The sequence below is a fragment of the Passer domesticus genome, chromosome 3, assembly GCF_036417665.1.
Source record: "Passer domesticus isolate bPasDom1 chromosome 3, bPasDom1.hap1, whole genome shotgun sequence".
Lineage (NCBI taxonomy): Eukaryota > Metazoa > Chordata > Aves > Passeriformes > Passeridae > Passer > Passer domesticus.
The window spans coordinates 4163610-4180100 of NC_087476.1; the positions used below are offsets into that span (position 1 = coordinate 4163610).

The following is a 16491-nucleotide window of genomic DNA, read 5'->3' on the forward strand; positions in this document are numbered from 1 at the left end:
ATTTTGGGTGTATTTTCTGGGTTGGGTGATGGGAAGGTCAGGTTGTCAACCTCTTAGCCTTGGGATGGTACAGAGAAAGCCAACAGCTACCATCAGTCCAGTCCCTTGGAGTTTCATTCCAACCACAACTGGGGGATGGCAAGAGTGGGAGGACACAAGCATCTCAAGAATAAGAGAGAATTAGCCTGATTTGCACCCAATATTCAACAAATCTTGTAAAAAGGTCCCCTGAGCCTTTGCATTCTCTGAAATGGCCGTTGTTGAGTTTATTTATATATTGAATTTATTTATTTATTACCTTTGCACATTCATTGTCCAAGGGTCCAACATGTCACTGATCTCACGTTACTCCTGCTGTTATCATTACTGATAGATAAGAGGTGAATTTCCCAGAGCCCACTGAGCATGGAACAGAGCTGGCAAGTGAACCTCTCTTCCAGGCAGTTCCATCTTTTAAGGACACCCAGTCTCAGCTATGGAATTCCAGCTTGTGGCCGTCCTAACTTATTTGTGTTAGAATAGGAATAGAATTCCTGTACTCCTCTGTACAGGGATGTATTTCCATGGCAGGGGGATTGGAAGTAGATGAACTTTAAGGTCACTTTCAACTTCAACCATTCTGTGATTCTTTGACAGTTCCAACTGCCTTTGAGGCAGAAGAAAAGATTCTGAAGAAGGATTGTTGAGTTCTGACATGTATTTAGACATGATAAAAAAAAAGGGATGCCTTAGGATGGAGTTTCAATCTCATCCCATTGGTGTTTTCACAATTAAGCGGCTTAAGGGAGATCTCCTCAAGGTCCAATTCCATGTCAGGCTTTTGGAAAACAGCCTGCAGATATCCACACACTGGATAAATCACCCAGTGGACATTTGTCTTTCTGAAGTCAGGATGTGAAACTTATTGTCCCTGGCTGCCAGAGGATGGAAAAATCCTTCTTGCAGTTTCCAGGTAACTTCAAGGCTTCATCCAGCACTGATGAGAAGAGTTTCTTCACCATTTTCCTCTCCTCCCTCCCCATCCTTGCAGCTACAAAAACGCAAGAGTTCCTCAGGATGCCCTTGAGGTCACAGCAGAGCTGAGCACACCCTGAACCCAAAATCCCATCCTGCAGTCCCCAGGGGCAGGCAATTACCAAATTAACACCTTGCAGTGAGAACCCTTGAGCGCTAATTGAGCCGGATTTATGGACAGAGCGGGGGTTCAAATGGGGGCAGTGCCAAACTTTGTGTGACTTGAATAAATTGAGTCCCCACTGCCAGATCAGTGATTTGGAGCCCTTGCAGATGCCCTTTGCTGTCCCTGCAGCCAGGAGCTGGAGGCATCATCTCCTGTGCCCAGCTGTTGCCCTTGAGGTTTACACAGCTGCCGTGGGGAATGGGGCTGGGGGGTGGAGGTGCAGCCCCCCGAGGGCCCCAGACCCACAGCGGGGTCAGAGGTGGCCACGTTTGGGCTCAAAGAGGAACAGGTGGGCACAGGGCTGGCATTTGGAACACTGGCACTTTTATTTTTAATGGCCCTCCCCCCCCACTGCACACACGGTGCTGGAAATGACTCTGAAATGCATCTGGCTGGGCTGAACAGGCCTCCTGTCCTTAAATAAGGGAATCGTCTTGGGTTTGGGGGTTGAATTGTCATTCAACTCGCATTTTAATGCATAAAAACTCATTCTGAATTAAAGCATTAATTTAGACTTAAAATATATTGAGCAGGCTCAGATCAAGGCTTCCTTCCTCATCCCACCTATGGGCTTTTTTTCTCTCTACTGTTTTTTTCTTCATTGCTGGGTTGATGGGTCAGTGCAGCAGCAAGCACAAGGATATCTCAATTAGAGGTGTAATAATTACCAATTATTCAGATCACTGGCAGTACTGAAAAACTGTGGTGAAAAAAATATTGCTGTGGTTCAGCTCAAGTGGTTTTTTGAGACTGGGTGGGAAATGACTTCTTGCTGGATTCAGGCAACATAAGTAAGCAGAAAAAGAGAGGGAAGTGTGAAAGAAGTTGTTTTGAGTGAGAAAATAAATTAATACTCAGAGCACTAATAATAAATAGAAGATGTGCTGAGCAGTGATCAACATATCTGGGCTCTCAACAACCCTGAAACATCCCTTACACTTTCACTGAGGAGAAAAGTGATAGAAAGTCACCATATTTATGTCAAACTGGTACTGCCTGTGGCAAGGGGTTTGGAACTAGGTGATCTTTAAGGTCCCTTCCAACCCAAACCATTCTGTGATTCTCTGATTGCTTTCTCCTGGAGTGACAGGTTTGGTGCTCATCCATCTGACTTCCATGAGTTTCTAGTTTTTACTTCTGAGAGGATAATAACCCTGGGATATTATCCTGAGCAAGTGAGTCCACCTCAGCAGGGTCCACCTGGGAGTCTGCTGTGTGTGACAGCAGACTGACAGACTTTGGGCAGAGAGAGGCCATCAATGCTCAGCTTCAGCCCTCTGTGTGGTGGGAGGCTGTAGAGCTGCCCACCAGGCCAGTGAGACCAAATCCCACCCCAGGGATTTGACAATGGAAAAAGATCTCATATCCAGTGTCTGGCTTTACACATCTCCCTGCACAGCTGGGATCATTGTAAGTTGTTCTTTTGCACTTTTTTTTTTTTTTTTTAAATCAGGGCTGTGGCACATCTTACATAGAAGCCAATTGGTTAAAAAAAGAAAAAAAGAAAGAAAAAACCCTGTTATTTGAGTCCAGCCCTGAGGAATACAGTGGCAAGCCATCCCCTCTGCTGGAGGTGAAGCAAAGCCCGGGAGCAGCCTGCTGCAGGGTCTTTCCTTTCATGTGACTAATACACACAAATCCCCCGTCCCTGGGGGCTGGGGGATCGCTGACAGCGGGGACAGGCTGTGAGAAAGGGGTGAGGGCAGCCAAACTGTGCTCTCCTTTCATTCACCAGGGTCAGCTGTCCCACCTGTTCCTCCTGCTTAGACATGGGGAGCAGGGATGGATGGCGGGGATGGGGCAGTGGCAGCATTCACAGTGAAAACTCCTGGAAGGGAAGGAATTCCTTTTTTAAATGAGAAGAAAGTGGGCATTTGCTGCAGAGGTGTAAGGAGAGAGGCTGCAGGGCACAGCAGGGCTGGCATTTGCCTGAATCACTTCTCTGAGAACTGGGGAGCAGGCCAAGAACAGGTTTCCTAATGAAAGACTAATGATGGATGAAGCTCAGTGGGTGCTGGGTTGCAGTTTGATTCGGAAACCCAATCTTCCACCAGCTGTTTGTTTAAGCAAATGCCGAGGTTCACTCGCCAGCAGCGCCTGCTGAGGCTTCCCCGAGAGATTTCTTCTGCCCAAATGATTCTTCTTGGTTTTATCCTTCCCTCCGGGGTCCAACCTGTGCGGGTTTCCTTTGGGATGTTATCACCCAATTTGCAAAACCTGCAGCGGGCATCTTTTCCTACAGGCACTTGGGATTGTGTCCCTTTGCCCCTGCTTAAACTGAAAGCTGCTTTAGGGCTGGACACTCCTGGTACTGCGTGGCTCCAGAATGCCCAGGACAACAGAGCTGGAGCCTTTTTTGGGTGCTGTTTGGGTGACAAAAATCCCAGTAACACAAAGAATGGAGGAGTGGAGGTCCATCACACCGAAGGGAAGTGTGGATGTGTCTGTGAGCAGCCCAGCAGAGGAAAATCTTTGGGAAGAACTCAACACCAGGAATTTTTCACAGTGCAGAAGCAGCTAGTGCTTTATTTGAAGTTGTTTTTTATTTCCCTTTGTGACTGTGTTTTTGCTTTAGGAGGATTTCTGTACTTGGGAGGTGCTGGGGGTGTTTAGTCTGGAGAAAAGGTGGCTCAAGGGGACCTTTTTGCTCTCTACACCTGAAAGGAGGGTGTAGCCAGTTTGGGTTTGGTCTTTTCTCCCACGTATCAAGTGGTAGGACAAGGAGAAATGATCTTAACTGGTGCCAGGTTGGATGTCAGGGAAAATTTCTTCACCGAAAAAGTGGTTGCCCAAGGAAGTGGTGGAGTCACCATCCCTGGAAGTGTTGAAAAAATGAGTAGATGTGGCACTTTGTGGCATGGCTGAGTTATGGGCATGGGAATATTTGATCAAATGCTGGACTTGATGGTCTTGGATGTCTTTTCCAATCTAAATGATTCTATGATGGGTTCTGGGAGCCAGCCTTGGCCTTGGTTTTCCTGGCAATCCCATGTGCTCTGCAGACCCCAAAGGAGCAGGGGAGCATCCTCCACATGGCTGGGAGAAGACCAAAGCTGAACAGACAAATCCCCTGCAGGATGCTGGTTCCTCCTGGCCCAGTTGCCTTGTGCATCCCCAGCTCCAGCATCTGCCAGGGGCAGGGTTGGGGGCACCCCACATCCCCTCTGTGACCCACGGGAGACGTGAGCACAAACACACCCAACCTTGAAACCAAAGAAGCCTCCAACCTGTCATTAAAGCAGCTGCACTGGCAATAAATTTAGAATTTAAAGAAGTTCAGTGCCTGTTTAAAATGCAGCAAGAGTAGCTATGGGAACAAGCTCAACAGAGTTTTTATCCTGCTGAAAAGTGACCCTGTAAAGATGTGGAAGGCTCCTGGAAGCACCAGCATTTTTCCTCTCAAAGGAAAGAGTTGAATCCCTTAAAAATTGGGTAGAAAAATGGGCTGGGCAAGTCAGGCTGCAAATGTAAGTAGAAGTAATGGTAATAAAAGGTTTTAAAATCTCAAAATCCTAATAATGTGAATATTAAGATTTCCAAGGGAAAAAAATGCTTTTCTTTTCCTTTGTAAAGGAACAGTAAAAAAGAGAGAAGAAGCCTGAATGCTTTTCCTACCAGGAGACATTTTCAATTCCCCATCCCTGGAAGTGTTCAGGGTCAGGCTGGATAGAGCTCAGTGACAGTGGAAAGTGTCCCTGCCCATGGCAGGGGGCTGGATCTAGGTTATCTTTAGGATTCCTTTCAACCCAAATGACTCTGTGACTCTAGGATTTTTGGCCAGGGACTTTTTCTTCTGATTTGGGATTGATCATGAATGAGCTGTATTGGCTTTCTCATACTCAGATCCCTGTTTAACACCACTGCCCTGCCTCAGCTCACCTCCCCATGGACAGTAGCCTCACCCAGCTGGATTCTGAGGGCTAGCAGGAGGAAGACTGGGATTCAAAGGGAAATTTGATCAGAGAAGGTTTTCCAAATCCCCTAGGTTCCTTTGGAAATCCCAGCTCAGCACCCTGCCTGCTGGTGTCTAACGAGCCTCTCAAGAGAAAAAGACATCAAACCCCAGGATTTATTATTAATCAGCCCAGCTTCTTAACACCTTCTCTGTGACCTTGGTTGCTAGGAAGTTGGTGTCAATACAGGAAAAGTGAAGTATTAATAGAAAGAAAGAGCAGCTGTAAGCCCTCAGCACAGAGCAGCATGACCAGTGGGTCTTCCAGGCCACTGGTAACCCATCCTTCCAGGAGAGGGTAATGATTTCACACTGAAAGGTGCTAGATTTCAATTAGATATGAGGAGGGAATTCTTCGCTGCAAGGGTGGTGAGGCCCTGGCACAGGGTGCCCAGAGAAGCTGTGGTTGTCCCTGGAAGTGTCCAAGGCCAGGCTGGACAGGGCTTGGAGCAATTTGGGATAGTGGAATTTGTCCCTGCCCATGGCAGGAGGTGGAATGAGATTAGATTTAAGGTCCCTTCCAACCTGAAGCATTCTGTGATCCTATGATACTGCCAAGCTGGAAAGCAGAGATCCAGGACAGGGGGCTGGAATAGATGAGCTTTTTGGTCCCTTCCAACCCAAACCATTCTGTGACTTTATGATTCTATCATTTAATGCTCCAAGAATGAGCTCTATTATTCTGGCTTTACCCTGGGATACATTTTGTAGGTGCAGGAACTGTGAGCACAGGCAGCATTCCCATCTCCTGACTTTGGCAAGCAGGGGGCAGGGAAGGCTGCTGCCCTTGATGTGGGGTGGTGGGTACATCAGCAGGGCTGGGAGGAAGGAGGGGATTTCAGTGGTTGCAGACCACTAAAATTGCTAAACCTCTCCTTATGCCACATTATCCTCCCCTCAGCTGTTCCTCTGGGGGTGCCATGTGGTGTCCAACACCTGCCACGTTCCTGTTGTGAGGTGGCTGCTGTGAGACTGAGGGGGGAGCATGAGGGGACCCCTCATCTGGCTCCTGCAGGGCTCCTCCATCCCTGAAATGCTCCAAGTCCTGCAAAAACAGAGTCTTTCCATGCTGCTGCCTCTGAAAAAGGCCTCATGGGCAGTGTCATCCCTGTCTCACACATCAGTGGCTTGGCAGTGAAGCTGTTTAGCCCAAATCACGCTTTGGTGAGTGCCAGAGCTGGGAGCAGATCCCACATCTCCTCTTCCTGCACTGCCTGCTTGAACCTGAGCTTTTCCTCAAGCACAGAGAACTGACACAAAACACTCCTGGACCTGTGTCAGGCAGAGCAGTGGCAGCCTGGCTGCTCCTGGGTTGTATTTCACGTGTCAGGCAGGTCTTTGATGGCTCCATGCTTCCATCTAGTGACAAAAAGCCACTGCTCACCCCTCCTGCTTGGCTCTGCCTCCTTTCTGGTTCACTGCAGGAGTATTTCTCAGATTCTGGATGCTGAGCCTGTCCATAGTGCTATTTCCATTTATTTACTCAAAATCTAAACCCCTAAATGAGTAAATCCAAACAAACAAAACTAGGGGTGAAGTTTTTGAGCACAACTGTCCTTTGGCAGGAAAAAAAGTGGCTTGCATATATATACAAACATGCACTTGCTCATCAAAATGTGCTGATTTCCTCTTAAGTGGGTGATGTCTCTAAAAACAGGCATCAGCCTGTGGTAACAAAGTATTTATATATCCTATAGCGAGGCTCCTCTGTGACTTGGCCATTCCTCTCCTGGTCTGAATTCTAGGCCTGGGTTTCTGGTAATTAAGGACAATGTTTTTCATATAATTGTGATGTTATAGAATGGTTTGGCTTGGAAGGGAACTTAAAGGTCATCCCATGGGCAGGGACACCTTCCACTATCCCAGGTTCTCCCAGCCCTGTCCAGCCTGGCCTTGGACACTTCCAGGGATCCAGGGGCAGCCACAGCTTCTCTGGGCACCCTGTGCCAGGGCCTCCCCACCCTGACAGAGAAATCTTTTTCCTAATATCCCATCTAACCCTGTTCTCTGTCAGTTTAAACCCTTCCCCCTTGTCCTGTCCCTCCAGCCCCTTATAAATTGTTTCTGTCCATTTTTTTGTAGGCTCCCTGCAGGTACTGATAGGTGCAATTAGGTCACCCCAAAACCTTCTCTTTTCAAAGCTGAATACTCCCATTATCTCAGCCTTTTCTTGCAGGAGAGTTGCTCCATCCCTTTAATCATCTTGGTGGCTTCCTCTGGACTTGCCCTTTCCCTTTCTTTTCACATTCCAGCTCCTTCATGGGTAGGGCTCCCTGTGCATTGTTTTACTTAATCTGTGATTTATCTGCAAAGAATAAACTCCTCATCCCAGCCAGATCCTTCTGATCTGCAAACCTCGGATGTTTGGTTGAGATTTCCTGGATAATATATTTCCTTAGGATTGGATCAAAAAGTGCTGTGGATACTAATACAATAGTAATAGTTTTTGCTGATCTAGAGAGTTTGAGTGGCAGAGTGTGTTGGGAGAGCAATAAATCATAATGCCCTGGTCAGCCTCACCTGGGACCACCCTCCCCAGCGTGGCTGTGGTTCCAGAGCATGATTTAACCTCACCTGTGGCCCTGTGCTCCCTCCCTGAGCTGTCCTGTAGAAATACTGCTCTGTCATCCCCCTGTGGTCCTGCCTTTTATCTGGACCATGGGCTCCTGTTGTAGCTGAGCACCCTGCCCTCTCTCCTCTTGTTTCTGAGGGGGATTCCTGAAGGCACCTTGCACCTGGTCCATCCCTTTATTTTGGGCTGTGAGTGGACCCTGTTACCAGCATCTCTTTCTGTCTGCTGGGTTCAGGTTGTCATCCTTGAAGAGCTTCTTCTTTAGCAATAGTTTTTTGTTTGAGAATTCCCTCGAGTTTGCTCTTCCTTCTGACCACATTTCCAGTGTAATTCTGCTAATAAGTAAACTGAGTGTAGATCACTGGTGGGGTTAACTCATACAGGGTTCCTGTAATCATTGTCTGGATGTGGCTGAGACATTGGGGCTTGGCCTAAGAATAAACCAAGCACAACTGGTTCCACTGCTGGGCAGAGCTCCAGAGCTCCCCTGGGGGTTGATTGCCCATGACTTTGTGCCACTGAGCCTCTGAATTGAGGCTGAGCAAGCCTGTTCCACCTCCCTTAGGGGCTGAGGTGAGAGCATGAGCACATTCTGCTGCTGTTTGGCGTGTGGTAACTCATTAAACCTCAGCTATGCTGTGGGGTCTGAGAACTTCCTGAAAATTTCAGTGGAAACTTCCACAAAGGTTTCCATACCATGGCAGGGGGTCAGCAGCCCATTGAGGGACTGCATCAAAATCCATCTGGGCTTCAAAGAGAGGAGGGCAGAGGTGGGAGTAGAGATGCTGCTCAGTGTCTGGGGGAGACTGGATTGCATCTTCCCAGGAGCCAAGGCTCTCCAGAGCATGAATGAAAACACTGTGAAAATCCACTGCCCTCTTTTCCACAGGCAAAAAAGCCTGTGCAGTTAAAGCCACTTGAGAAGTGATAAGGGATCTAAACACCCTTTGGGCAGAATTCCCAGCAGATGCTATTTGGAATACCATGGAAAAATTTAGATAATAATATATAAGGGAACCCTGAAGTCCACTCGCTGTGAAAGTCAGTCCCAGATTGATATCAGCATATCAAAAAACAGTTTTTCTGTCATGTTGTAGGAGGGAAAAATAAGGATAATATGGATTAATTGTCCTCCTATTGGAGGACCTAAGCATATATCAATGGAAGAACAATCCCAGTTTATTTTTGTTTTGGTCATTAAAGTCTTGGAACAAAACAGTTAATAGCAGCAAGTAGCTTAGGTTAATAATTAAGCATCCTCAGTGGAGAGCTCTGAGGTGTCTGTGACGGGATTTGAGCCTTTTTGGGAAGTTTGTCTGGTGGGTTTCAGCACTGGGCAGAGTGAGTGACACAACCCCAGCCTGAAACCTGTGACAGAGCTGGTGCCAGGGGGATGGAGCTCTTGTGCTGGTATCAGAGCCCTGGCACTTGACTCATCAGAGGAATGGAGGAAAAACAAATTCAATAAGGTAAGTAAAGCCAGAAAAATTTCTAAAAATAATAACAAAATTAAATCCAAATTATATTTTCTGCACCTGCATTGAAACACAGCATTCACATGTGCTGGACTCTGCCCCGTGCACTTTGCAGTGGGCTAAAATGTGCAAGAAATTGAAAGTGGTTGCAGTGGGTCTCGTGGTCCATAAGCAGTAGAAACCAGGTTGGACGGGGCTTGGAGCAACCTGGTCTGATGGAAGATGTCTGTGCCCATGGCAGGGAGCTGGAACTGGGTGATCTTTAAGATCCAAACCATTTTGTGATTCAAAAATGTGGCTAAATTAATGCACCCATGCTTTTTCCATACTGCAGGTGAAGGCAGGAGAAGCTGACAGTCTGTCATTAAATGATAGAACAGCTCCTGACATGGACTTTATAAAGGAAATGTGTGATATCTCTGTCTATGACAGCTAGTAAGACTTGGTCTGCAAGTACCAGGGCAATATAAAAATATTCTTAAACTATTAGAGGAATTCACAGCTATTGCTCCCACAGATTTGCAATGAGAACAAAGAATACAGATTTTTTTATTTTTTTTAAGTTACAGGGAAGGTCCTGGAGCCAGACTTTTGTGAATTCCTCATCCAATGTTCAAGATGAAACTTTGGAGAACATTCCTGCTGAGTGCTGGGCTGATATTCTTGGCAGGTGGGTGATGGAGAGGTGTTGTCTCCGACCTCACCTGCAAAATACAGTGGGGATTGGATACAGACTGCCTGTGAGTAGTGGAGAATACCTCTAAAAGGTGTTGAAAAATATGGGATATTGACTGTAGCACATTGGACATTGTCCATCATTATTATTGGTTTTCCATGGCATTATTTCCATAGCCATAGAGGAGATTTCTGGATTAATTTTTAATTCTCTCAGTTCATACCATACCTATTGTTTTTTGTTTACTTGATGATAAATATGTCACTCTCTGCATGTTGCTATTAAGGGTTCATGATGCAAAAGTGTCCAATATTTGGCTTTGGTGACCAATACTGATGTTTGATCAGATTGCATCCAAATATAGCTAAGAAGTTGGAAATCTCCTAAAACATTAATCAGGAAAGTGGATACTACCATGAAATGACTTCTGGAAAATTCTGGTCAGTGGCTGCATAAAAGGAAGCCATGTAGTGGTTCATATCTCAGCTTCAGAGAATGAGGGTACCCGAAATAAATCCTAAATTATCTAAGAAATTTAGTGCCTTCATGAAAGGTTATAGGTGATTAACATCATGAAGCAGAAGTTCTTTTCCAGGCCTGAGTCTTTCCTAAGGACTTAGAAGGAAATACCTGGACAGGCTGACTGGGAGCTAGAAAAGGATATTTTTTGTAGGCACCCTTAATTTTGGTAGGGTGCACAGAAGTCAGCAAACACATTTCTTTGAGAGATGAAGGAATAAAAATGATGTTTATCAGCTTTAATTCTTGAGGATGACAGGAGGCTCAGGCTGTAGCTTGGTTCACCAAGCCCTAAAGGGCATCAAAAGCTCCCTGAGGAGAGCTGTAAATGGGGGGGAGTGGTGGGGGAAAAGGATGGGAAACATGATTAATTTGGATGCTTGAGGAGGAGAAATGGGATGAAGGGTGGGATCACAGGAAGGCAGCTCTCAGGTCACTGTGTCTCATCCTGAATAAGGTTTTTTAGATATTTGCATTTCCCTTCAGCCTGATGGAGCTGGTTTGTTTCTGCAGGGACAGCCTCAGGATCACTTGTCAAGCCCCACGAGGGGAGCATTGCTGGGGGAACATGGATTACCATCACTCTGGATGGTGAGCTTCAAATTCTTATGAAGTGTGTGTTGGAATAGAATCACAGAAAGGTTGGATTGAAAGAGATTTTTAAAATCATCTCATTCCACCCCACTGCCATGGGCAGGGACACCTTCCACTACCCCAGGTTGCCCCAAGCCCTGCCCAACCTGATCTTTAACACTTCCAGGGATGTAAAAGTAACAGATAATCAGCTCCCTTCTGAGGTTTGTGGTTGGAGTGACAAACCCTACTGAACAGAGCCATAGGCTATGACACTCAGCTTTAAATGATGACTTTATAAGCTATTGATGAAGGTTTATTTCTAAGGAGCAAAATTCAAAATGTTTACTTTATTTTTTCAGATATAGGGATAGAAATTTCTTCCCTGTTCCTGCCCTTTTATTGAAGAAAAGCTAAAAATCTGCCCTCTTCAAATGTTCTGTGATGCTGGAGCATTTTAAAACTCTTATGATAAACATGAGATCTGAGTAAAAATTTCAGAAAATTGTATGTCATGTCCATTTTGGCCCCAAACCAACTGTACAAAGCTAGGTCTGATTTTCCACAGTGATGAATATTCTCTGTGAAGAGAGTTGGTTTCTGAATCAGCTGTGCATGGTCATTAGCTGGCACAGGCTGCCCAGTGCGGGAGTAGATTCACCAGGGGGATTTTAAAATGTGTGGAAATGCACTTGGGGATGTGGTTTTTACCCTTCCAATCCTCTCCCCCATGACCCTGGGGGGAAAGTGAGTGAGTGGCTGTGTGGGCTGAGTTGACAGCTGGGGTTAAACCACCACAATATAAAATTCCACAAACGTGGTTTTAAAAAGCCTGATCAAGGACTCTAAACATTATTCCTAGAGAGGCTGAGTTGTACATCCAAAAATGCTCCTTGTGTGACTGGGAGTGATCCTGTCCTCACAGAGCTCTTCTGATTGACTTTGTTGCTCAGGCTCAGCATCCCACCAGGTGGAATCTGTCTCTCCAGCCAGTGCATCCCAGCTGGAGGTGTCCCTGGTGCATCCAGACCTGCCCAGGCTGCCCTGTGATGTCTCTCCTCTGTATTTGGACTTGCCCACCATAAGGTGCAGAACAAGGTATGATCCATAGTTACACTGTGGGTGAGACCTTGACTCTGTCAAACAGGATCCTCCTTTTCCTTCAGTGTCTGCACAGGAAATCTGGGAGCTGAAAGAATTCCTATCTGAAATATAGGGAATTCTCAGAACTTTGGGCCTGTAAGCCAAAATTTATTATTAGGATTTGGAAAAGGCTTCCAAATTTAGGTATTAGAAATGAGAATGTGGATTTATAGTTTAAAACAGAGATAAGCTAGAGGAAAGTTTGGAGTTTTAGAGTACAGTACTATATAGTATACTAGTATATATAGTATAGTACTATAGTACTATATATAGTACCATAAAGTATATTTTTGAGTTATAACACGATTGACTAAGAAAATTTACACTGTAGTATGAGTCTATAAGACAAAATATTTAAGCATTCGGTTAAAAGTATAAATATCCTTGCTGATAGTGTTTTATTGGTTAATACATTTTTAAAAGGTCTTGCTACTAGAGGTCTTGTGACCTTCTGAGCCATGTGGTGAAGATGTGAATTGAACTCACCTTTCTTATGTAGAGGACAAGAAAAATAAATCAGATTATTTAAGACAGCTCAGAAATTCTATCTCTAACTCATTCAGAATTCTTTCAAAAATCCTCATGCTGTGGCCTCACTGAGCACCTGCTAACCTGGGTTGATTGATTTTTGTTTTAACTTCATGAAGCACAAGGATACCTTGAGGCATGAGGGTCACAGTGAGGCTTCTTGGGCAGTCCAGGCTCAGACCTTCAGAGGTCTGTAGACATCTGGCTCTCAGTTGAAAACTCCCAAGAAAATCTTGGAGGAGATTCTACCAGCTTTTGGTGTCCTTGACCTGTCCAGGGTGATAGAGAGGGGTTATGAATGGAACAGGAAATAAATATGGTTCCAAGCACCAGTTTGAGCTGCCTGTTTTCTGTCCTGTCATAGCTTTCACACAGGTGGTTGGGCTGGAACACTGGGTTGTCTGAAGAGGGGCCTAATGGGACTCTTCCATATTTTGCTGCTGTGGTTTGGCTGGGAGTTAATTCTGCAGGGTTCTGTGCTGGGAAACTGTGAAACAAGGATGCAGCATTAATTTATGGACCAGGTTCAAGATGCCCTGCAGATTCAGGGATTCATTTTATTACTAATGAATAACAATTATTTTCTGTGCATGCCCAATGAGAATGTTTTGCATTAACAATAATTTAGGTGGAGCTCTGATGCAATCCTGTCACCTTCTGCTCTTAACTGTGGTTTCTTTCTGTGCTTCCACATTTCTTTTAAAGTGTTATTTTAAAGTTTGGCTTCATAAGTGTGAAGTTTGGGCTGACAATGTAAAACTCCTTTGCTCTATGGAAGTCTCAGTGGACTTCTTTTGAATGGAGACTCTGTAAAGGACATGATATTTTCTAAATACAATTTGTATAAAAATATAATACGCATTTTCTTCTACCTAGGTCTTCACCCCAGGAGGGTTTGTACTACGTGGAGGTGATCTTTAAAGGACATGTGATTAACAACCTGACTGAGGTGGAGAAAGAGAATTATTCTTTCAAGGTAATCACCAAGCAAGTGCAGAAATGAGGATAAAGAATTCAAGGTATTGAAGGGAGTGAAGCTTCACAATTGTGTCACAGGAAATACATTGAAATGGATGGAATCATGGAATGGTTTGGATTGGAAGGGATCTCTAAGACCTTCAATTCCAACCCTAAGTTAAAGGGAGGCGGGGAGAGACTTTTTGCAAGGGCATGTTAGAGACAGAACCAGAGGAATGGCTTCAAACTGAAAGACAGTAAGTTTAGATTGGATGTTTGAAAAAAAACCTCTTTAATGTGAGGCCCTGGTACAGGTTGCCCAGAGAAGCTGTGGCTGCCCCTGGGTCCCTGGAAGTGTTCCAGACCAGACCAGGCTGGACAGGGCTTGGAGCACCCTGGGATAGTGGAAGTTGTCCCTGCCCATGGCAGGGGCATGGAATGAGAAGGTCTTTAAGGTCCCTTCCAATCCAAACCATCCTGGGATTCTGTGATCTCTTGCAGAGCAGAATCCTTACCCATGACTGTGTGCTTTGGGATGAGGCCTGGTGTTTTTGAATGTCACATCCCACCTCTGTGCTAACTTTGGGCAAAAAACCCAGCATTTTCAGTAAATTGCACATTAAAGCTGAAGAGTCATCGGGTGGTTCAGCTAGCTTAGAGAGCTGATGAAAAATCACCAGGGGATGCTGTTAATGAGGCACATTCCAAGCTAAATAAACCACAATGTGTCTCTTTGTTTGGGGCTGGGCCCTGGGAGCTACATGTATTAAAATTAATTTTGCCTCTGCATTAGATTGGAAAAGCTGCTGCAGGCACCAACAAGTCTGAGCAGCTCACAACACTCGTGTCAGCCAGTGGTCCCAATTTCATGCTGCTTTTGGCTTCTTTGTCCACATCTTCTGCAGCCTGGAGTATGGTGTGATGTTGCCCTTGCTCCAGAAGTGGCCATTTGTTTTTAACATGACCAGGAGTGGGAGGGAAGGCAAAGGCTGAGCTCTGAAAGGGAATGGCCTTCAAGGAAAGCTTATCACGAACAGCTTTATCAGGAAAAACCTGATATATGCAATGGTACCTTTGAATTACTACAGCAAATTAATTTTTTATTATATTTATTGGTCTGTGAGCAGCATCTGTAAGTGCCAATGAGGCCATGAGTGGGCTCATAAAGGGGGTGGGGAAGATGAGCATGTCCAAAAAAGGTGGGGAAGTGTCTGGAACACAAATCTGATGAGGAGCAGCTCAGGGAGGTGGGGGGATTCAGCTTGGAGAAAAGGAGGCTCAGGGAGGACCTTCCCATTCTCCACAACTCTTTGACAGGAGGATGCAGCCAGGTGTGAGTTGGCCTTTTCTCCCAAGTTACAAGATACAGGATGAGAAAATTGCCTCCAGTTGCACCAGGGGAAGTTTAGATTGGATATTAGGGAAAATTTCTTCCCCAAAAGATTGTCAAACACCAGGGAAGTGGTGGAGTCACCAGCCGTGGAGGGTTTGAAAAGCCATGCAGATGTGGCATTTGGGGATATGTTTTACTGGATTTAGCAGTGTTGGATTAATGGTTGGACTTGATGATTTCCAAGGGATTTTTCCTCAGAGGTGAAGGTGGTCCTATCCTCAAAAATCTCTATTGTATTGCTGTAAGATGGGCCAAGACAAAGTCTTTGCTTCACTGCTTTAGAGTACCCAACAAACTTGCCAAAGAGTGGCTGAAGTATTTCACATCTTTGATGGTGGAATTGTTCTAAAGGATATACTATCGGGAAGAAAAATGGTGTCACCATCCAAGATAAAATGCAGGTTTTAACTTCAGCTAAAGCATGACTTAGAAATTTGATATTGTATTAAACTGTGTCTTCTGACACTGGATCAAGCCAGGATGGGCAATCTGGGCACAAAAGATGTAAAAAATATCACTAATCCAGACTGTGAATGGAGAGGGGGTAAGAAGGGAATAATTCTCCTTACTCCTTTCCCAGAGCAGGAATCTGCTGCAAAGATCAGACGTGGAGTGTGAGTCTGAAATGCAGCTGCTGGAGGGGTTGTGAGCAGTGCAGCCTCAGGTGGGGCTGGACTGCTGCAGAAATAGCTGATGTTTCACTGCAAATTTCTCTTTGCAGTTCTCAGCTGAGCAGACACCTGTGGTTTACCAAATTAATCCATCATCTGGCACCCCAGGTATGGGACCTTTCGTTATTCTGTACTGCCATACAGATCTTTTGCTTATTGGGGTTTTAGATGGTGCTTTAAAGTTACATGAGAAGTTATTCACTGATTTTAGTCTGAAAAATTAACTGTTATATGACAGATTAACCCTCCCCCTTTTACTATTATTTCTGTATTTCCAGGTTTCTTTAGAGAAAGTTGAAAGTTTGATCCTCAAAGTCAAGATTAATCAAAAGACTTTGGTATTTCAAGAGTTCAGACAGTCACATGGAGGTTATATCACATAGATGTGCCTCATTCTAAATCAGTCCCTAATTTCTGATTGTTTTCAGGTGTAGTTCAGCTCTAGATTCTTGTGCCTTGCTTTAGGGTGTCAGTATGGAGGTTTCTATGTGTTAGTTGGATGGATGTTTCACCTCCCAGTGTGAGTGAAGAGCAGGGGAATAATCTGGTCACAGATATGCCAAGATCCTTCTTTAGAGCTTCACCCTGTCTGGTGTACAAATGATGTAATTTTGGTTGTCTGGTGAGGTTCTACAGTGGAATTGGGTTAGAAAGTGACATTTAGCTAACAAAAGAATTGAAAAAAAATTGTCAGCTCTGTCCAAATACAGAGCTGCAAAATCTTTGGAATGAATTTGGGTATTTTGGTGGGAAACAAAGACATGTGCTTTGAGAAAAGGGCATTAAGTGCAAAATCGTCTTGAGCCATGGCAAAAGCTGAGAGTATACATTCAGTGCAGGAACTTCTGCAAA

General features: G+C 45.1%; 1 protein-coding gene across 5 annotated transcripts in view; it reads left to right on the forward strand.

Moving 5' to 3' along the window:
• The first annotated feature begins 8974 nt into the window (after positions 1 to 8974).
• The window catches only part of PKHD1 (PKHD1 ciliary IPT domain containing fibrocystin/polyductin), a 238684-nt gene continuing 231167 nt past the window's right edge, over positions 8975 to 16491 (forward strand). For 4 of the 5 annotated variants that reach the window (XR_010357918.1, XM_064411623.1, XM_064411625.1 and 1 more), the window contains exons 1-6: positions 8975 to 9173; positions 9743 to 9849; positions 10888 to 10965; positions 11901 to 12045; positions 13495 to 13594; positions 15690 to 15747. Coding sequence is in view for 3 of the 5 variants with exons in the window: in XM_064411623.1 (XP_064267693.1) it covers positions 9789 to 9849; positions 10888 to 10965; positions 11901 to 12045; positions 13495 to 13594; positions 15690 to 15747 (442 nt within the window). In the remaining 2 variants the exon portion in view is untranslated. Of the gene's footprint in view, positions 9174 to 9742; positions 9850 to 10887; positions 10966 to 11900; positions 12046 to 13494; positions 13595 to 15689; positions 15748 to 16088; positions 16160 to 16491 lie in introns of those variants that run through there. The other variant, XM_064411629.1, reaches the window with a different exon arrangement.